This window comes from Emydura macquarii, unplaced genomic scaffold (genome assembly GCF_026122565.2).
Source record: "Emydura macquarii macquarii isolate MOO-44397 ecotype Brisbane River unplaced genomic scaffold, CSIRO-AGI_Emac_v2 contig_1146, whole genome shotgun sequence".
Taxonomy (NCBI): Eukaryota; Metazoa; Chordata; order Testudines; family Chelidae; genus Emydura; species Emydura macquarii.
Window position 1 is genome coordinate 13484726 of NW_027131283.1, and position 23461 is coordinate 13508186.

A 23461-nucleotide genomic window follows, 5' to 3' on the forward strand; every position below is an offset into this window, starting at 1 on the left:
AGTATCAAAGTTTCAGAAACTACCATTCACAAATACTCATGGTCAAACCTTTCACAGCCTTAAGGGACATATTCTTCCCTCCAAATTTTATGCACAGCTTCCAGTTAAACCAATGAGAGCCTTGGTCATGCATCTGAGGCCAAATTTTTGTCCTAATAGATGCCTAATCCTGTAGCCCTTTCCTGTGGAAAAGTGATCTAAAAATGGGATTTCTGTGTGCTGGAACACCAAGCGTTAAGTGGGGAACAATTAAGCATAATGCCTGACGGAACGTGAATATAGTGTGGATCTTTCTAGCTCACCATGACGCTACCCTTATGTTTAAAAAAAAAAAAATCAATCTGCTTCTTGGAGGTCTGTTTATAGCGTAGATTAAAGGATTTGAGGAGAGGCATGCTCTCAGAACAGCACATGCCTTTGAGAGCAACCTCAAGAACACTTCCATGGTGTTTCTGAGTATCGGAGAAACACTTAAAAACTAGTAGTAATTTCCCAGGAAATTTGTTTCACAACACATATGTAGATATTATAGCCTCAGGTGCACATCTTATAACCTCTTCAAAGTAATATCCACCTCCTCTCCTCATAGTAAAATGTAAAGAGGCAATTTGTTGACCCACTGCACTTAAAAAAAAAAAAAAAAAGTTTCCAATTGGCATATAAAGATGTTTTCCACATAGCCTGAAGTCTTGAGTACAGAATGTATTTAAAAGGCCAACTGTTCTGCACATAACTTGCCCTGATCATACATCAGGAAGTATCGACGATAGATGGAACAAAATATATTTGGTTATAATTTTTTTTTGTTTTAGTGTAGAAACAGCATATGTGGGTTCTCCCTATGTCTGCTCTAAAAATCACTGCATTTGAATCAGCATATATGTGCCATCTGTTTGGAAGTTTCTGATTGCACCGTTAAAAGGTTGTCACCATCAGCAAAAATGATCCCTAGTGTCATGAAATGAAATTTCATATACTGAAAAGGAAAAGAAAGTTTATCATCCTGCTATTGTATTGTTCATAGTATCACTGTTTTTTTGTTTGTTTTTTTTTTTAAATAAAATCCACATTTTGCAAGATTTTTAATTTTTCAGAAACAATAGCAAATCCTTTTCAGACAGTATTCAATATGTAAAAAAGCATTACCAATACATTTTATTGCAGAAACGTTTTAAGGTTGTTGCAATAAGAAGATTTTAAAACAGCACGAAGTTCTCACTGAAGGGTTCAAAGCAGCAAACTGGTTTCCCTCCTTCAAGCACCGCTACATTGCTTCTAAAAGGCTTTGGGCTATTGCAAATGCTCCCTTAAACACATCTCCCCTCTTTTCAAGTATTCCTCATGTGGTCTATGACCCCAACCTCTCACTTGAAGGAGACCAGATAGGCTTTGAAATGGTATATATAGACATCATTCATTAAGCAGCTGTGTAAGTGCTGCTGCTAAGCAATTCTCCTACTGTACTCTAGACAAAAACAAATTGTGTACAGTTCCTCAGCATTCCCACCCTATGCTAGCCCCAGGAGTCAGAGTAAAGGCTTGTCTACACTTACAGCAGCACAGCTGCACGGCTGAGTGAAGATGCTAGTTCTGCTGATGGGAGAGTTTCTCCTGTTGGCATAGGTACTCCACTGCCCTGAAGCCCAATGTAAGTTCATAGCGTTGACAAGAGCGAAGCAATGGAATGCTGGCCTCCTGCTTGGCAGTTCAGAACACTTCCCCTAAAGCTATAGCCTGACATAAAAAACTGAATTTTTAAATAAAAGTTGGAGAGAAACAGACTCCAAAAAAGTACAAGCAGGGAATTTAAAAGAGGACAACATAAAATAGTTTCAAACAAAATCTTATCTTAGATTTGTTACAATCTTGAAAATTTGAAGAGCAGAAGCTTCTTGCGAGCTCAGACAAAAAGATAACTATTGTTTGTGCCCCTTCTACTGGTTCGGTCCTCAAAAGCCAAATCATTCGGAGAGCTGTGTTGACATCAGTATTTGCATACAGACCAGGGTATAAATGGAGGCGTTTTTAAATAATAATTGTAATGTATGTAATGCTTAATTTTTGTTAAACCAAGTTAAATCTTACCTTCACACAAAACAGAGAGGGGGACCATCCTGAATACTTTGATATTTTAGAAAACCAGAACAGACTAGAAAGTGTCAACGTTAATCATCAGAGTTTGGTTTATAAATGAGGATAGGAACATTTATGAGGTAACTATTCTTGCAGTCATTGTCTACTCTGAATCTGTTTTAAGCCAAAGAGAAATAGTTTCCTTATAAATAAATTCAGATTATAAAGTCCAGTCAAGCAGAAATCACTCCATTTCAACTAAAGCCTCTCTTAAAATGAAACAAAAATGTGACTAGATGTACCCTGTCTATTACACAGTTGCAAAAAGTATATATGCTGTTCACATGTAGATTGGGTAAATTGCCTGATATAATTGATAGCTGCTGGCAGTTAATTAACTGGAGCACACTATTGGCACTCAAATAATAATGATACTCTAGTGCAGTCAGGTTTTCAATTATTATTCAAAATGTTTAAAAACTAACAATAGCTTGGGTGAGATAAGAATACTTTCCCCATCTGAGATATTTAATAAAATCATATTTGATGCTGTGTCTCTTACTGCCCACCCGATGGCAGCAAACACCAAATTTCTATTCTTACCTGCATAGGGTGCTCATTTCCTGTGGTAAATTCTTCAAGCTGCTGCACTTGCAAAGCTGCTAAACCGTATGACTCATCAGCAGTCCTACACTCCAGAGGATTTGCATGTAACTGTTCTGTAAGCCACATCTGAGTCCTCACTGAGGGCTGAATAGGTACTCCACTCATAGCCTGCTTTCCCAGTGTTGCATATCTATGCCCAAAAGCCTCACAGCTGGCTGTGCTGGGCTTGCTTTCAGGTAAGGCACTGTAGGTCATATCAAAGACATGTCTCCTATTTGAGGAGTCTGAAACACTGAAGTCTTCTTTGCTGCAACTTTCAAATTTGTATTTGCAATCAAATGTAGAAGATCGTTTTTTCCCAGTTTCTTTGTCCTCAACTTTTAGCAATTCCATGCTATTATGCAAACAACTTGGCCCATTTATTCTTAATTGCGGTGACATGGTCTTGTCTCTCCCTGATTTGTCAGTACTAGCCCTGGAGTCCCCTGAAAGGACACTTTCATCCTGACTGCAGCTATCTGGTGTGCTGAGTTTAGACAAGGATGACCATTTCCTTACAGGCCTCACATCCTTCATGTCAAGAGAGTTGTCCAGTATACCCTGATTTCTGTTTCCTCCCGACCGTAAAAGATTTGTATTCCATTGTGAGCCATCAGACTTCAGAGTTTCCCTGTGTTTGGAAAGTGAAGAGCTGACATTAGACGGCATCACATGGGCAGTGGGAACAGAGACCAGTGATCGGCTGGGTTTAAATGAGGAAGTACCACTTGATGTTGAATGATCTGGGGGGAAAAAAAAGATTTATCATGTAAATAAGTGCAACAAGCTGTGCCAGCAATATTGATCAAAGTCAAATTCAGGATGAAATGCTAAAGCAGCAGGCATATCCTCTAGTAATTTTCTTAATGGGACACAGTCACATTAAAAACACATTTCACAACACCGAGATTATTAGAAATGATAAATACAAACCCCCCCCCCCCTTTTTTTTTTTTTTAATTGTTTCCTTTCTGTGGATGTTGCACAGCTTGGACAATGAAAATGCTGTAGACTGGCCAGTTTCATTATTATTTTTAAAATTTAGGTTTCCAATCTTGTTTAGATGAAAATATTTCCCTGCAACCCTAAAGTTGCCAGAATTTTTACTTAGGCTGTAGAGTCTAAATGTGGGGAAAATATTTTTGATTGTTTGCATATTATGGAGATATCAGTAGCAACTCTATAGTTAAGGCTGTGTTGAAATTTTTACTTAAAGGAGGTTTAAAAATTTTCATCCACATATTAACTGTTTAATTTAATGTAAAGTGCTAAACAGTCACAGTGACCAAAAATTCCGAATTTCTCTCTCTCTCTCTCTCTCTCTCTCCTCTCAACCTCACACATACAAGCAATGTACTGGAAATAAGGCACTTCTGAAATTTTAAAATTAAACTACACAGAATTATTCCCTTTATTTATGTTAAAACAATTGAGTTATGCCAAGATTCTACAATGAAACTGCCAAGTTCTGTCAGCTACCTCCATTCTCTCACAGTCAACAACCTTCCCTGATTCACCAGACATCCTGTGTAGAGGAGGCGGGCTGCTCAGCAAAACAGCTGTGCACATGTGTACATACATTAGGGAGGAGAAAGTGGAGCTGTAAAGGGTTAGTGATGCTGTGATGGTTGAGTGGTATGTATGCCAAAATTCATAGAGCATGTTGTATTTACATGCTTAACACTGAGCATATATATATATTTAAAAAAAAAAAAAAAATTCAGTTCTGGAATTTCTACATAAAAATGAATTTTAAAAACAAATACCAACACCAAAGACCAGTCACATAATCTTCCCTAAACATTACAGGAAAAAACTCAACTATCTTGCAGCCACCATTTGCAATATGGCACTACATCTTGCTTATTTACCCACACAAAAACCATATATAGATCTGTACACAGCAGAATTTAGGGAGGCCACACCGAGCTTAAACAAATAATCGAGGCATATAGCCACCGTGTGAGGATACACATTATCTGTTTGTGATGTAGGTGAAGATGCTCAGGCTACGCGCAATAAAAGGAAGGCAGCAGAGACAGAGAAGAACTGATTGATAAAGTATACATGAGGCGGTGAATAACTCCACATTTCCTTGCTTTTTACAGTTTGAGTTGGTGGGCTATACAGTTTAGCCAACTTCACTATAAAGTTTAGTGAAGAATTTTGTGTGGGGCAGAATACTGTGTATATATGTCTAAAGATGTCTATATAATAAAAAGGATCATACGGTCATTTTCTTGCACTTATCCCTGCATCTCCAACCCCAAGCAGAAATATCAAAATGCATAAAGAGGACATTAGTGAGGCACTGTTCAGAGAGAGACTGGTAAGTGAAAAAACAACAGAGGTGAGGCAGAGGTTACTCAGATCTGATTGACAGCTCTCCCATATCCAGCAACTGGTGCATAGCATCATAGCCTGTAGACAACCAGAAGTAAGCAGCTAATCCTCTCACCAGCATCCATTAAGTCACACGGCTCAACCTTACCCACTGACTCACATTGTTCCACACTGTAAGCTCATTAAAGTGTTATTATTTACTCAACCATCTGCAAATTAAACTCCAGGAGACTATTTGGTTACATTTGTGACAAAAAAGGAAGCGGGTACAGTCTTCACTGTTTTTTTCTCCTCAGAATCCTCGGTTTCTCCAAATCCTTACAATTAATACCAGAAGTTTTGGGGAGCCACTAGCTGGGTCAAGCTCAACATTCAAGGGAAAATCAATTAACATGAACCAGCACTCTGCAGATGGGAATAGCAGAGCTGCTTATGGGTGTGGCTGAGCTTTAGGAAAGGCACGGTTTCTTTTACTACAAACCTAAATAGCCAGAAGCTCCCAACCCTCTCAACATCCCTACTTCCCATTTACAGGCCAGCCCTGATTGTTCCTGCACACCTCAAAGGGCTATGTAAGAAAATATGAAAGACATCTACAGGGCTATTGTAACTTCCCCGCATGGCTCTATCATGGAAAGTGGCCTGAGCCCTGCAGGATATTAAAAAAAAAAAAGGGGGGAGGGGGGAGGTGGATAGAGGAGAACGCCTATGGTTTAGGGATCTCTGCCTCCCCGCTCCCATCACTAATCAGTGCAAGATCCCATTCCCTGCACTGGTGTTGGGACAGAAAAGGACTTGCTCAATTTCCCCCCATCTCACTTCCTCTTCACAAATTCTTTTTTGGAGGAAGGAATATTCTGCCTACTGCCTGCCTCTATTGGCTGAAATCCATTTTTAATGCGGTGAACCAGGAAGACATGTTGAGCTGTGCTATCCATTTAAAACCCCAGCTAGCCAGTGGCTGCAAGAAGAAATAACATTCCTTAAATTCAAAGACCTTAAATTGTGATATTTTTCCTGTGGCTATGAAAACTGGGTTCCATTCAGCCATAACCCACCAAGAAAAAGGACTCAACCTAAAACACATTTTTTTCCATATGAAAGTCAGGGGTAAAGGTAGGAATTAAAGCATTACTTCATCCAGCAGCATGTTCAAATTCAGAATCCAAACAACACTCAGACTTCAGGATTTGCTCCGATCCTTCAGACAGAGACAAACACCTACAGGATCTCTATGAAACATTCCTAAAACTACAATGCCCACCTGGAGAAGTAAAGGAACAAATTGACAGAGCCAGACGGGTACCCAGATGTTACCTACTACAGAACAGACCCAACAAAGAAAACAACAGAACCCCACTGGTCATCACCTACAGTCCCCAACTAAAATCTCTCCAACACATCATTAAAGATCTACAACCTATCCTAGCAGATGATCCATCTCTCGCTCAGGCAGTGGGTGACAGACCCATCCTGGCTTACAGACAGCCCCCCACCCTGAAGCAAACACTCACCAGCAACCATACACTCTACAAAAAGTCCAATCCAGGAACCTATCCGTGCAACAAACCCCGTTGTCAGCTCTGCCCACACATCGACTCTAGTGACATCATCACTGGTCCTAACCACATCAATCACACCATAAGGGGCTCATTCACCTGCACATCCACTAATGTTATATATGCCATCATGTGCCAGCAATGCCCCTATGCAATGTACATTGGCCAAACTGGACTATCACTACGCACAAGGATAAATGGACACAAATCAGACATAAAAAATAATATCCATAAACCAGTGGGAGAACACTTTAATCTCCCAGGGCACACTGTCACTGACCTGAAAGTCACCATACTTCTCCAAAAAACCTACAAAAACAGACTTCAAAGAGAAACTGCTGAGTTAGAAATGATCTGCAAACTTGACACATTCAAACTGGGTTTAAACAGAGATTTGGAATGGCTCTCTCATTACAAGAGGTAAATTGCTTTGCTCACCCATTCTCACCTCCTACTCAATGACCATCATTAGCCCTCAAGTACCCGGCTTTCATCCACCTCCCCCATTGTTCTCTATGCACTTGCGTATCTATGTTTCCTATTTACTGTATCATTCTACCTCGGCATCTGACGAAGTGAGCTGAGTCTCTCAAAAGCTTATGCCTACAAAAATTAAATTTGTTAGTCTTTAAACTGCCACAGAACTCTTGCTGTTTTTGCTGTATACAGACTAACACGGCTAACCCTCTGGGATTTTTATATTGATAGTGTCCTTTTAGGCAAACCAAAATACAGATTTAAAATAAGTAAAGGAAATCTCCAGAGTCACTTTCTGAGTCAAATACAATATGTATATTAAACTATGACCTGCAGATGTAGCTGCTAGAAATTCTTACCCATCTCACTTTCTGGAGAGAGAGAAAGAATTGCAAGAGAGGAAATATGCGCCAAACTCCGACCTCAGTGATACCAAAGAAAAATTGCATTCCACATGTTTTGGAGAGAATGCATCAAGATTGAAACTGGCAAAAAACCCACAATACTTTCTGGTTGTTATGCAGTATCCCCATGCTTCCAACACTCCACTCCTTCTGCTTGTCCTCTAAAGCACCAACCACACACAAATTTTTAATTCTCTCATATAAACATTCCTCTTTACTAATAGATTTTTAATGTATTTATTTAGTGAATAAAATCTGAAATTGTCCCAAACTACTTATCTGGGTCCCTTTAAAGAAGAACTTAAATTATTTACCTGGTAAATCAAGTTCAGGTTTCTGTGTTTTTCCTGCTATGTCTGATAACCCTAACATCTAAAGCAGGGCAGGGAGCTGAATTACAAATTTTCATTGCACCACATTAACTGTTTGTGAGCATTTTTTTTAACAGGGAAACAGAAGCAAAAATTTGAAAATTATTGGAGGAGAGACTCATTTACCACCATAATATTTTGTTTTAAAACTTATTAGATGTAATTTTAAGGTTACAAATTATATATATATATGTGGTTCTTTGATACTACTATACTGGTTAATATAGAAAATCCTAAACCATTACTGAACTTGATGAACTTGATGAACTTGATGAACTTTTTAGATGCCAGTTATTTAAGAGGCCTCATTTATGGAGTAAGAGTTGCTATTTATCACAGCTTCCCCACTAGTACTAGCAAGTACCGATGGGTTTTCTTCTCTCAGAAAAGCCAGAGCAATCACTTAACTCAATGGTTCTCAACAAGAAGTATATGTACCCCTGGGGGCACGCAGAGGTCTTCCAGGAGGTACGTCAACTCATCTATATATTTGCTTAGTTTTACAACAGGCTACATAAACAGCACTAGCAAAATCAGTACAAACTAAAATTTCCATACAATGACGTTTTTATACAGCTCTATATACTATACACTGAAATGTAAGTACAATATTTATATTTTAAATCAATTTATTTTATAAAATTATGTGGTAAAATGAGAAACTAAGCAATTTTTTCAGAAATAGTATGCTGTGAAACTTTTGTATTTTATGTCTGATTTTGTAAGCAAGTAGTTTTTAAGTGAGCTGAAACTTGGATAAGCAAGACAAATCAGATTCCTGAAAAGGAGTAGTCCGGAAAGGTTGTGAACTTATTAAAACTGGGGAAATCAGTTAAGTTAAGAGCAAATACTATAGGACATGTGCCTCTCCAGTGCTGCTGAAATCAGTGGGCTTTTCTGCTATCAGAGGCTTTCAAGTCTGGCATTTTATCCGGGCTATAATTAGGATGTCCTGATCACTGAAGAAAATGCAGGTATTAAAAAAAAAAAAAACAACACACAACAAGAGTTCTGTGGCACTTTAAAAACTAATAAATTTAATTTTAGCAGGCATAAGCTTTTTTTTTTTTTTTAAGGTATTAAAAAGTTGCCAAAAAAACCCACACTTTAAACTACCGCTCTGATCCAAGAAATTACTTATTATAAAAATCAGAAGTATTCTTAGCAATCAGAAGAGAAGGCAGTTATCCTTATCCTAAGAGCTTGCTTAAAAAAAAAAAAAAAAAAAAGACCCCTTAAATTAGAGTGTGCAGAAGTTCTGTGGTTACTGCACAGCATCAGCTTCTCAGAATGATTCTCCAAACCTTGTTGCAATTTTCAGCCAGTTAGAGCTCTGTGGTACAGCCACAAGTGATTTAAAAAGAGCCATATCATGACTCACATTCTCGGTAATAAATCTTCACATCTAGCTCATGAGGGGGTGGGAGCCTGTAAAAGCCTCCTCTAAAACAGTTGCTGACGACAATGAAAATTTGAACTAGAGGCAGGGATTTCATCAAAATTGAAGAATTGTGGCCCTGTCAAGAAAGCTTAGTGCTGCAGCCACAAGACATGTGTGTTCCATTGTTTCTATCTGATGATTATGGCTGGACTGTGAAGCCTTGATGTGGCGGGGATAATCCACTCCAAAGTGGCTGGGGGACCTTAAACTGGACAAGCAAATGGCCAGTCCAAACAAAACACCATGGAAAAGACTGATTCTCTGAAAGCAAAAATGTATTTGCATGATTCAACAAGAAGCTGCCAAAGGTGGGACTATTTTGATAATTTACATATGTACCTCACCACACATCCTTTAGAGTCTCTCCCTGTTCTACTTGCAAAATGTAGCATGCCAAAAACATAAAAAGGATAAGTTAGTTGTAATTAAATACATAATCCTTCAAACAAGCATGTCCCAAAAATATAAATAGACGTATGACAGATAAGTATCGTACATAACAAAAACAGGAGTCCAGACATAAGAGACAAAAACTAAGGTATGTAATGACTTCTGTACAAGGATAATTTGAAACACTCAGGACTGCTTAAGTTAAGAGAAGAGACAAGATAAAAGGTATAGCAAGTAATGAAATACCCTTAGCCTCTGTCTGCCAGAAGCTGGAAATGGGCAACGGGGTTGATTATCTGTCAGAAGACAGGACACTGGGCTAGATGGATCACTGGTCTGACCCAGAATGGCCATTCTTATGATCTTATGTATAGAAGAACTAAATTGGTATTTTTACTTACCCTCATAAAAAACAAGGGCACATCCAAAGAAATTGAAAGGCAAAATATTTAAAATTGATAAGGGGAGGGAGGGAGGGGGGGTTATTTATTTGTGGCTTTTAAAATGCAACACAACAAACTGGTGGAACTCATTGAGGATAACAGGTTAGCAGGATATGAAGGAGGATTATACATTTATATGGTAAATGAATTTCATTAGTTCAGATTAAAATAATTCATAGCACAAACCTATTACTAATTAACTAATGGGGGGTTAAGAAGACACTTCCCCTATGGCAGTGATCCCCAAACTTTTCACATCCTGCATCCCCCAGCTGGGGTTGGGAGCAGGGTGCGACTGGGTACTGAGGCTGGGAGTGGGTGCCAAGGGGCCACAGCCGGACCAGGGGCTGTGGTCGGGGGCCTGCGGCCAAGTCAGGCACCAGGGACCGAGGCCAGTGCCTTGGCCAGGGTCTGAGACTACAGCCAGGGAGCTAAATGCAGAGGCCAGGGCTGGGCCAGGACCGCAGCTGGGAGGGAATGAGACTGGAGCAGAGATCTGGGCAGAGGGGGGGCTGGGTGGTGCTCCCTCCTTGCACCCCCTCCCCCCCCCACATGGGGACTGCCCTGGGGCCCTGCCATGCCCTCCCCCCTCCCCTCCAATCTTTCTCCATGCCCTATTAGGTGGGTGCACCCCACAGTTTGGGTACCTCTACCTATTGGCCTGGCCATTCCATGTGGATCCATTATGGGTTTTCATTAACTGTCCTCTAAAACATTTTATTGACCACTGTCAGAAACATATTGAACTAGATGGACAAAGTGTCTGATCCTGCATGAGAGTTCCCTTGCTCCCAAAGCACGGTCACAAAGGTTATAGGCAGTAGGTCTGAACCCTTATCTAGTTGCTAAACATAAAACCTTTTTATAAAACAAAGTGAATCGTGTTTTGACTTTAAATTTTAAAAACTTTTTTTCCTAAATACTCTAAATCTATGTGTAAAATACTACTACTACTACTAACTAAAAAAATGAAAAGAGAAAAGAAGTGTCGACATAGTGCTTATCGCTGCTGTATTTAAACACACATCACATTCTAGGTCTTCAATCAAATTTAACAAAATGGTCTCTTGAAATAAGAAGCAGTTTTGATAAGGGCCATTTCTAAAAGCAAATTATGAAAAGGAAGCAAACTACAACTGCTGGCAGTGAGCAAGTTATTATTACATGATCATTGTGCTGATCAGAACTTGTTTACCTAAACAACGGACAGCAAACCAATCAGAATCAACACATCACATTATCCAAACTGCTCCCTATAATATTTGATGTAACCCTATAATATTTGATGTAGTCCCCAATGTTTCATTCACTTTTTATACTTTTATTGGTTTTTTTAAATCACTATTTGGCTTGCTTTCAAAGGCAAGTCATTCAAAGCACACAATTCACAAGACATACTCAAAAAAAATCCTAAGGACAAGCTTATCAACCGATGCTCACAGCCTGTAACTCATGTCGCTGCTCAGATGCAGTTTAAAAAAAATTGCAACTAGGCTGATTTTGCTATATTTCTTTTTATATTCCTTGAAATTCCATCTACCTACACAGATATATCAGTTGTACACTAAGAGGGCTGATGAAATATTAGTGCAGCCACCAATATTTAGCTGAGCTTTCTTGTTGAAAACATGGAGGTAGGAAGAAAACAAAGAGGCCACCCTTAAAGCTTGTCAACAGCCTGCAGAAAACGAAGGCGGCACCAAAGGAACTTTATGAAGATTCTTCAGGAAGAGAAGAAGGAACCTGGATTGCTAGAAGTTGAGAATCAGGGAGGAAAGAAAGTATGAATGCATAGTATAAAGGAAGAAATATAATAATAGAATGTCAAAACAAGAACAATGAGCTCCTGTATATGGTGGACAGATTCACAGCCACCCTCAGAAATATCCTTTCAACATCAAACTGTCTAAATGTGCCATCTAACAGAGACTGTTTTTTGGCACCCACTTCACATTGCCCTCCTACGCTGCTCTGTAATGACCTTATGTGACAGTGTACCATGCATCTGCTACTCTCTGCTGGAGGCCCTTGGTGCACCCCTCCCAAAGATGGAGTTCTTTTCAGGAAAAAGAGCTCCACGTCCTCTAGGAGCTACCTGGGCCATCCAGAATTAGCTGGCTGGAGGAACCAACCTCCGAAGGGAGCAGCAAAGACCTCGTACACCCCACCACACCTCCTTTCTTGCCATGAGTTACACTTCACTCATTTCCACAATTCCTTCTGCTAGTTCATCAACTATATGGCATTGCGATTGCCATGTAGCCAAGTATCCCAATTACACCAAGCTTTACTCTTCAGTCTTTTCCTCAAAACTCAAGCATTTACCCCCTCTTTTCAAAGTAAGTATACGAGCTAAAATTTGACTGAATTAAGCTGAAAATCATAACTGATTAGCTAGGCAAATCATTTTATTTACCTCAGTATCACAGAAGAACCAGCAAGTCACCTACCTCTATTATCATTCTGCATAGGTCTTGCTCAGTACATACAAGTTCCCTTGCTACATTCAGATCTACCTGTCCCTCTGAAACACACAGCATTGGCAGAGGACATGCTATAGAAAGTTTACTTTCTTAGTATTTGTAACACTGCTGCACTTGTCTAACAATGATGTTAGGATGTTAAATGGTGCTATTTCTTTTTTCTAAAGTCCATTCTCTTCATAAAGTCTCTTGACCCCTTGCATTCACAAATGTTGTGTGGAATGCCACAAAGCATCACCACCACTAGGGACTTATTTAAAACCATTATCATTTTGCTTCAAGATTCATCTTCACATAACCTTCAATTTTACACTACACTTTTGCTAAATTGATAGTTCTAGCCTTGGTGGCTGTAATCTAGAATTGTTTCTTTAAACTAATGGGGAAAAGAATAAGATGGCACAGAATCACATCTGTTAAGAGTTAAGCATGGACTTAAATGCATGGTCATACCAGAAACACTGCTGCCATGTGGGCCTGCTAAAGCATATCATGGGTGAGGGAGAGAATCTCTACTTTGATTTTTAGAAGCCATTACCTAGCTAGCTTGAAAAATGCAAACAGACACCTCTCTTAGTTCAGGAGTACTGCACCCAATACATAAACATAAAAAGAGTGTTCTGAGAAGAGATGCCTGGTTGAGATATTCACTGTCCTGCATATACATAGACACATGGTTCATTACAAATACGGTTTGAAGTTACACCCCAAGTGAAGGTGAAATTAGGTGATCTAACATGCTGTACATCCAAATTACACCACATTATACTGTATATTTAAAATGGAATATTATATTGATATACATATATTTGATGAAAGGATCCAGCATAAAATCTTTCATTTTCGGCTCATTAAAAGGGAAAAAAATAGGGACACTTGAAAAAAAATGCAAATCTCAAGAAGCAAATCATGTCAGTGGATTTGAACAAATACACCTTTTAAAAGAAATGATCAGCTATAAAATGTGAATCTGACAATATTTTGTGCTTTGCAAACCCTACTCTAAGAGGGACAGGACCAGGGAGATGATGCAAAGAGAATTTTTGATTGAACAAAAAATTGAGAGAGATATTTGAGCAGTACAGGCAGAACTCCTGGGATTCAGCATGGCAAAGCTGACTTTTCAAAAGGCACTCCCATATATATTCTGGAGAGGAGGGAATATATCAATCAAAGCTATTCCTTGAGGGTGTTTTTAAGCAAGTTATACAATATTACATAACTGCCTATCCAGATTAGTGGCAATGCCAAAAAAAAGGTTTCAAGGTTCAGTATAGATAAGCAATGGATACATATCCCAATCTATGTAGGCTCCCCAGCAGTTCCCCCTAAGGGTAAAACCATCAGTTAGAACAGGGATCAGCAGCCTGTGAGACGCGTGACCATTTTGAGCAGCACGCCGCGCAGCTCCTGGCCCCAAAGCAGAGCCATGCAGTGGCTGCTCCCCTCTTCCAGCCCCACCCCTCTCACACATGGCAGGCGGGGGCTGGCGGACTAGAAGGGCTGGGTTGGCGTGCCACTGGCCCTGGCCAGTAGCTGCGCTGTGGCCGCTCCCCCTCCCACCTCCGGCCAGGGCACCATGGGACCCACATGAGAGTGGGGCGGCCGCCAGGGATGTCAGCGGGGGACGGCTCTTCAGAGGAGGGCCCAGCTTGTCCCCCCCCCCCAGGTATGTCACTGCCACAGTGGGGGGAAGGAGGTGGCAGGAAACTGGCACACAGCCCCTCTGCCACCCAATAACCTGGCCAGGGCACTGGGCCCACGTCACGCGTGAGAGGGGCGAGGGGAAGAATTGGCACCCCCTTCCAAAAGGTTGCCAACCCCCGAGTTAGAGGGTGAGGAAAGTCGTAGTAATCGCCTGCGTCTTCCTGAAGCTGTCTGCATGCAGAAAAATGAGAATAGCAAATTGAGGATTCTCAAACCTTTCTTGAATCTGAAATGAGATAAGGGTGACGACTCATCTTACTTTTAAGCTGCTTGAATCAGTGCACCTCAATCAGGCCTATACTCTCCCTGTAGTACACAGTGGCTGAGTCTCCTGAGGGCTGTAATATTCTGGTCTAAGCTCGGCTGGGCTGTCGGGCTTGGTGCAGGGGTGGCTAAGCGGCATTTAGTGGCCTGTGACATACAGGAGCTCAGACCAGATGATCTGGTGGTCCCTTCTGCCTGCAAGCTCATACGGTACGTCTATTAACACTGCAATTAAAGACCCATGGCTGGCCCAGGTCAGCTGACTTAGGCTGATGGGGTCCAAGCTGAGAGGCTATAAAATTGCACTATAAATATTCAGGCTGGAAACTGGGCTTTGGGATCCTCCCCCCTCACAGAGTCTCAGAGTTTGAGCTCCAGCCCCAGTCTGAGTGCCTACACCACAATTGTATTGCCCTGCAGCCCAAGCCCCAAAAGCCCAAGACCACTGAGATGGGTGAGCCATAGGTGTTTAAGTGCAGTGTAGACATAGCATATGGAGTTCACTTAGCACTAAACTAGGCCAAGGCTCCTGATTCTCAGCTACAGCGGGAGGAGTGCACAGTGCAACTCAGGAGAAGGGTGAATACAAAGATGCCATGCCTTTAAACCACCTTTGTAGTCCCCTAGTCCGAAGCCAGTCGTGCATCAGGCTGGTCCCCTAGCATAGGTCACAGCAACTAGAAGGCTGCTCTACATTATACTGGTTATCAATGGCCCCAATAAGTCTTTATGGCAGCTGTGGTTCCCATGGCACGGGGAAGCCCCAGCCATGCCTCCTATTCAGTAGCCAGTGGGACAGCTGCTAACACTGGCTGTACTCTATTTGTAGGATTCCCCTAGGCAAGGTGATCTGCTTGTTGCCAGCTATAACAGCCTGATAGCTGCTTTGCATGAACAACACTAAATGGCCTCAGCACAGCCAAAGAACCTCTCAGCCCCCACTCCGAAAATACACACATTTACAACTTTTAATCTAAGAATTTCAATATGGTTCCCACACAAGTTTTGTTGCTTATTTGCCCGTTAAATATTTTCTTTTACTAATCAACATATCCAACCTGCATATTTTAATTTTCTTGAAAATAAATCTTAACTAAAATAGCAACAAAAAGATGGTTACTATCAGTTTTAAGAGTCCCTTCATACAGAGGGACACGTATTTTGTGCCTGTACTAAGAGCCTACATATTATTCCTATAACTGGAAGATCATCTAAAAGGGGCTTCTGGGGTAGAGGCGAGACATAGCAGGCATAGAGACAAATCAGATAGCTTTCATTTATTGAACAATAGCCTGGGATATTCAAAAGAATAAAAAGAACCAGTTTTACTCCAGAACACCTGCTGCACAAGGGTAGGTTATTCACAGGAGAGCAAAAATAGCTGTGTAGAGTTAAGTATTTGAAAATTAAGAGATTGTATTGTGTATCTTATTAAATTGGATTTATCCAGCTGTTAATCTTATAGGGAGGTTTTAATCAGGGGAGTGGATGGCAGATTTTGTCTTTAAAAGCAGTATCCATCACAGATGAAAGAGGACGGATACAACACCATCTCTTCCTTTACAGTCACAGAAGAGATTTCATATCCCTATATCTGATCACAGAGAGACCAAGGAAAAGATCAGGTGAGTCCAAGAGTAAGTTTCCACTTATCTCACAGTCAGTGGAAACAAGTTATAAATAACCTCTGTTGAGTCTGACTCTTTGAAGGCTGCTTGTAGTGAAAAGGAGGGCTGTGGCTCGGATCCATTCATCCAACTCATCTACACAAGAGCAGTCTATCTTAAAATGTACCAGCATTTAGGTCTTAAAATTTATTTCAGCAAGTAAATTAAAAACATTTTTAAATAAAGCGACACCATCGATGGGTAAATTGGTCTTACTAGTACACTGTGAACAGTCTATTTATACATAAATGTGTTCCTTTCTTTTTCTGGTTTTCCATAAAATAAAATCAAATACCCACACACAGAATTACATTTAAGTGTAATTCCAATACGGCAACACATTTAAGGAGTGTTTTCAACTTGATTTAAATGACTAATTTTTTAAACTTAAATTTTGTGATACAGCATCCTTTTGTCCTGATTTTAAAAAAATCTTTTGTATTTTTTTCAAAGAGCTCTATAATGATTTTCCTGTTCCCTTCTTTTGTTTATAAGGGTCTTTTGGACTGACCCAAGAGCGATTCAATGCCACAAAAGGTACTTTTCACACACTTTAGCCTCACCTCTCCTCTTTCTCTCTGTGCACACCCTTGCCGGCTGCCTTTTCAATTTCAGCATCAGTGTTGGTGCTGCTCTTGTTACTGGTATACAAATTCTTGCAGAGCTTGGGCACAGAGTGTTCAAGTGAGCCCCAACGTGATCAATGCAAGAGCGTGGTGCAAATGACCATCAACAATACAGTAAAAAGGACTACACACAAAATTCTATCAAATACGGAAAGAAAAACAGAAAAAAAGAAAAAAAAAGAGAGAAAAATGCTGATTCCCTCCCAATCTCCTTTTGTTTCAGTAATCTTGAGGATTATTTTTAAACACTAGATATACAATTTTCAGAAGAAAAGGTGATTTTTAGATTAATAATGTCCCTTTATCTCAAAAAATATGGAAAAAGCATTGCTCCAAATGAGAAGTCATAACCAGTGATGAGAGAACAAACAACTGTGACAGATGTGTAGTCATGTTACTTAATGCACTATTGGAAGGCACTCTGATACTATAGTGGTAAGCTTGGTATCAAAACCTATATAGAACAGAACAATTTTTTTTAAAATTTATTTATAGTGAGGTGAAGCCTGAGAAGGCACCTACACCCCTTCTGAAAAATGATCTGCTCCCTACTTTTAGTGTTACAATTTACTGAAAGTAAGTAGAGCTGGATAGGAAAAAAATAAAACACCATGCTGCCCCTTTCCCTTGGGGACCATTCCAAGGGAACGGGGCAGTAGGGAAGACAGTACAAATATGTGAACAAGAGAAAGATATCTAGCATAAATAGGAGGATAACATCCCCATTAGAAAACGCATTTATCCCCATCAATATATGCTGTGATTTGAACAGTGATTTGCTAAATATGTTCCAAAATGCTATCACTTGTCTCATCCAAAGCTTCAAGACCCATTTGGATGACTTTGCCTCCAGAAATTTCACAATGATTCATTGCAGTTTTGTATAAGAATTGCATATTTCTGCATGTGAAATTATAGGTATTATTATTATTATAAATTATAGGTGCTGAGAGCACAAATATAGCTATAAAACAAAGACGAACAAACACTCTAAAATGGTATTATATGACATCTTAATATGGCAGATGTCAGTCAATGCAGTCTGGCCCGACTTAATTGAAGTCATATAAGAAGCCAGCAATTCGATACCGTTTCCTCAAAAAGACCGTGTACATTTAGGAAGTGAATAGTAAGATTCTGGCAAGAACTAAATGTTGAGGAGGAAAACTATGTAGATTATCTGTTGAGCACTACATCGCTTCAAAGGATCCTAGGTTTTACCTGCCTGCTACACATTCTGTTGCATTTCTCTCAGCTTGGACAACAAAAATAAGGCAGCTTACGGACAATCTTGAAAGGATCTGAAATTTTTTTTGGTAAATGTCTGTAAATGTCATATCCACAGTACACACAAACTGATGAAAAAATATTTAGATTGATAATGATAAAAATTTACTCATAGTCCTGCAGATACCATATCTTTGCTCAGTATCTCTGCAAAGGGACAGTGTTGCTGTTAACCACATGAACAGTGTTGAATATACATTACAAGGGACAACCGAGAACCGACAGGATCAACTGCACCAAGTACATAGCGATGAAATGCTGATGCTATATTGTAACACTGGCATGCTAATGTAACAACAGTAAAAGGTTAGCTTGAAATACTGATACCTTAGGAAAATCAGCCTTCCACTGCTGGGCTACTAGTACACAGGTTTGGACATCTGTGTACAGAAACACCAACCCCAAGGATTCAAAAATCACGAGTCAAGGCCCTACCCCAAATCATGAGATTTACCTTAGAATCATATGATTTTTTTTTTTTTTTTTTTTTTAAAGGTTGTACTTTTTTTTTTTAATTTGGATCCTGGGTTTTTGAGACTTTAGGTATCATGTCTCAAAGGTCTTCAACACAACCATAAGGATAGAAAAAATGATTACTGGCCTTCCATATCTGTTGTTCTTTGAGGTGTTTTGCACACATCCACTCCACTATGTGCATGTTCACACGCTGCACAGCTGCTGGAAATTTCTCTCTCCGTAGTACCCATCAGGGCAGCTCAAGTGCCCTCTGCTGCAGTGCACCACTGGGGTAGATATAAAGTCCCCTCAGTTCCTATTTCCAGAAATGCCAATGCAGAGGGGTAGGAGGGAGGGCCATAGAATGGACACATGCAACACATGGTTAGATTAGTAACTATTTTTCTTTGAGTGATTGCACATGTGTATGTCACCTTTAGTGAGTTTGGTGGCGCTCAGTTCCAGCTCCCACATTACAACCTTGTCACTACACTTCGCACTAAGTGGCAGACTTGGCAGAGAGGCCAAGTATTGCATGGAGAATAAGCCATAGAAGAAGTCTCTCCAGTCAGGGCTGAAGCATGTTGCTGGGGCAATACATATGGGAAACTTGCCCTGCAGCTGACCTTTATGTAAAGAGGATTTCATTCACCACAGCTATTAAACCAATGTCTTTCACTAGCACTAAATCTCAACAGTTTTTTAAAGATAAAATTTATGGTTATGAATAGATAATTTGCAAATATAAATATCTTAAATAATTTGCAGAAAGTGAAGAACATTGAGAAGTACAAAATTTAGCAGCTATGGGCTCCAGATCCACTCTTCAAAGGACTTTTAAATCCCATTACATATTGAAGCACCTCAATTCACCAAGCTTCTTAGAGACCAGGTCTTTAGGAGGTTCAAACAAGACTATCATCCCCCTTCCAGGGTATTTCTTGTGTGCTGCAAGAGCTTCTCACTCTAGCCCAATCTCCCTCCACCAGTCACAGAATTCCCAACTCCAGCATCAACTGACAGGGTTTCTTTCTTTTTTGTTTGTTTGGTTTTTGTTTGGGGGGGGCCGGGAGGGGGGAGGGGAGGAAGGGAAGCCTCTGCCTCACAACACCAACTCCACTCACTTTTGTGACCATTATCCCCCTACTTGTTCCCAATCCCACTAGCCCTTAACACAGGGCTCATCAGGGCAGGGAATATGTAGTTTTCCATATTTAGATGAAGCTTAGCACATGTTCTTTACCCCTTCACTGAATGTCTAAATAAATACCTGCAGAAAGAAAACAATAACTGTGACCAACATTTGCAAATATCTAAAGCATCCTAAATTACCTCATTAATGCACCTAGTACATAACCGATTTGATGAGGGATGTTCCCCTATGTTTTTCCAGGAGATGCTCAAGAACAACAGTTAGAATCCTATGTATTTTCAGGGAAACAGGACTAAACATAGAAAACTACATCATGGTAGACATGGCTATGCACTGTGTACCATCCATTAGCTACCTGTCCATGACGTATGGAGAATTACTCAACTTCCCACTCAAAAGCAGAATTAAAAAAACAAACAAAACAAACAAAAACGTTCAGCATACTTGCATATATTTCATTCCTGCACTACACTTAGCAAATACAACAGCAAAATACTGAAGTCAAGATCTGCTGTGCAGATCAGAGAAGAACCTGGCCCTTAACCTCTCTATCTGTATGCAACTGATCATATATCCAGCTTTAGCTAACGGGAAGATAGCACAAGGTCCTGATGAGCCATACTAGATAGGAAAACACATGTTTATAGTGGAACAAGTTCTCCCCAGGCACAGATGCCCATTTTGAAGAAAGTACATGGCCTGAGCTGTAACATGTATTAAGAAGTCATTTTAGGGGCACTCTTAAATGGTAAAGAAGTGTATGTTCTTAAGCCAAAGACACAAAAAACAAGCAGCATCCTCTAAATCCCATGAACAATTTTCTTTGGTAAGGTCTACTTTGTTTACTTGGAAACCTGACTAAAAATTAATATTTTGATTACTTTTACCAGAAACCCTTGAAATTTACTCACTGAATGTACCAAGCCCAAAGATTACAAGCAGTAATGGTTATAGAAATATGTAGAAAAATTCATCCCTAATATTTCTGGCCAAACCAAGTAATCTTGCTTCAACTATAATTTGGCTGGTCTCATCGGTTAAGTGGGAGGAAACCCATAAAGGAGTACTGAGAAAGACATCAGTAGGAAATAATAAGATCCCAAAATACCTCAAAAGCAAATAAGTTATTTATTCCCTCTCATAATACAAGAACTAGGGGGGTCACCAAATGAAATTAACAGGCAGTAGGTTTAAAACAAACAAAAGGAAGTATTTCTTCACACAACAGTCAACCTGTGGAACTCTTTGCCAGAGGATGTTGTGAAGGCCAAGACTATAAACAGGGTTCAAAGAAGAACTCGATAAGTTCACAGAGGATAGGTCCATCAATGGCTATTTGCCAGGATGGACAGGGATGCAAAACCATGCTCTGAAGTGTACCTAGCCTCTGTCTGCCAGAAGCTGGAATGGATCCAGGTGATGGATCACTTGATTATTACCTGTTCTGTTCATTCCCTCTGAAGCACCAGGAATTGGCCAATGTCGGAAAACAAGATACTGGACTAGTCTGACCCAGTTTGGCCATTCTTATGTTCTTATATTTTAAAGAAACTACATTTTAGAAGGCATAGAGGATTTAAAGAGAGTATTGGGATGGAAAAACCTTTCATATGAAGAGAGATTAAAGAGAACACAATTGTTTCCCCTTCAAAGGAGACAAATAAAAGGGACATGATAAAAGTGTATAAAATAGTGGATGGTCTAGAAGGACCAGGAGCTTCAGTTCACTCTCATATCACAAGAACAAGGAAGTTAATTCAAAATTTGATTAAAAAGGAAACATTTTTCTCACAATACAAAATTAGTCTGTGAAATTCATCATCATAGGATGATGTTGGGACCAAGAACTTACAATCAAGATTCAAAAAGAGGGAATGACAATTATATGGATAACAAGTATACCCCAAGCAATAATAGTTAATTAAAAGGTATTGGAAGAGAGATTAGGAGAAAAAAACCCTATCTTCACTACAATCTCTACAAGATTACTCCACATTTGCTCACTGTGAGGTACTGGAGTAAATGGATCACAGAGTTACTGTTATGTAACAAGTTCTAAAAAGGAGACAGACGAACAGACAGACAGATGGATGCACACGCACACACTTCAATTCCATTTTCTAAAATGCCTTATAAAAAATCCCACAAAAACAGTTTAAAGTCGCGTGTTGGCCTCAAGCGTTGTCAGTTTCACAACAGAGTACTCTTTAAAAAATACATACTAAATCTCTTCATAGCATACATATTAGCAATACTGAGGCAGACAAGCACATAAATCAATCAGTTTTTATACTCAGTCCTTGTACCACGCCTACAGAGCTTTTTGTAAGAAATGCAGAATGATTAATAGACCCATGATCCCTGTGTGTTTTCAGCATTCCAATATTGGTCTACAGTGGTTTTCTCATTTTCCCACATATTGCCGTGGATCAACAACACAATATTAAGGCAGTATCAGTGTACTATCCTCACATCCTTTGTCTAGGAGACTTCAGCCAAGAGAATGGACAAAAATTTCTATGATCCTGTTAGAAAAATTAAAGGCTGAACTAAGCTTTTCCAGGAAAGGTCAGCCAATTGTTTCAACAAATACAAATAAAATATTTATACCAATGGGAAGATTTAGTGACCCTAATGCTTATGCTATTCTTAGAGCTAGATCTTGCTCCCATTTAAGTCAATGGGATTTCTGACATTGACAAATTGGATTGGGCTCAGGCTGCAAGATCACATTCTCTTCTACCCTTCTCTTTACCTTCAAAGATCATCTTGTGTTTAGACATTTGTAGAAATCTTGCCAACTGCTTGCATATTTATTACAATCTGAAAAATTTATTTATTACAATCTGAAAATTTTATTTATTTATTTATTATTTATTACAATCTGAAAAATTCAGACATGTATGCAATCTATAGGGCTTGATTTTCAGTGATTTCCTCCAGTCTTGCACCTGCAAATAGTTGTGTCTGCATCAACTTTTCTGCACTAATAGTAGTAGACAGACATCTAGATACCTGTTTGCACCTGTAAGTCAATTAGTTAGAAATGTTCTGATATTTGCACCCCCAATTTCAAGAAAGACCAGTGTACACTTTTGTCCCTAAATCAGAAGATTGGCTGAAATCTGTCTGGAAAATCAAATTTACAACAACAACAGGAGAAGGAGAACAGAAGAAGAAACAAAACACTACATTAACGATAAACACAAAAAGGCTAATACAATTTTAAATCTAGACTATGTCAGACCAAATGGATAGCAATTTGGAGGAGAGCTGTGCTAATGAACTCTGAGAACAACGTAAAGGTCTGGTATTTCTCCCACTGAAGTCAAGACCAAAACTCCCAGAGTTCACTGAGACCAGGATTAGATTCTATGTCTGCTGAGCAGCCTTAAGACTGTTTTAAACTACTCACACTTTAAATAACATCAATATAGCTTTTTTCCACCAAGTTCTTCCTAGTCTCAACATCCAAATTCTTAATTATTGCAAGAAAACTGTCAAAGTGTTTTGCCACTCCTTCATTGTTTTTGTCTGTAGTTCATTGCTTTTGTTCCCTCCATTCACACCAGGGACACAATACTAGAGTATTGACTGTTTTGATGTTACCAAACATTTGAGGAAGTGATTAAAATAGAATCAACGAGAGACTTTAAATCAAAAGACCAAAGA

General features: G+C 39.6%; 1 protein-coding gene across 3 annotated transcripts in view; it reads right to left on the bottom strand.

The window, feature by feature from the left end:
• CEP85L (centrosomal protein 85 like) overlaps positions 1–23461 on the bottom strand; it is a 153010-nt gene that overhangs the window by 83075 nt on the left and 46474 nt on the right. For all 3 annotated transcript variants that reach the window (XM_067546649.1, XM_067546650.1, XM_067546651.1), the window contains one exon: positions 2677–3461. In XM_067546649.1, coding sequence (XP_067402750.1) covers positions 2677–3461 — 785 coding nt within the window. The remainder of the gene's footprint in view (positions 1–2676; positions 3462–23461) is intronic.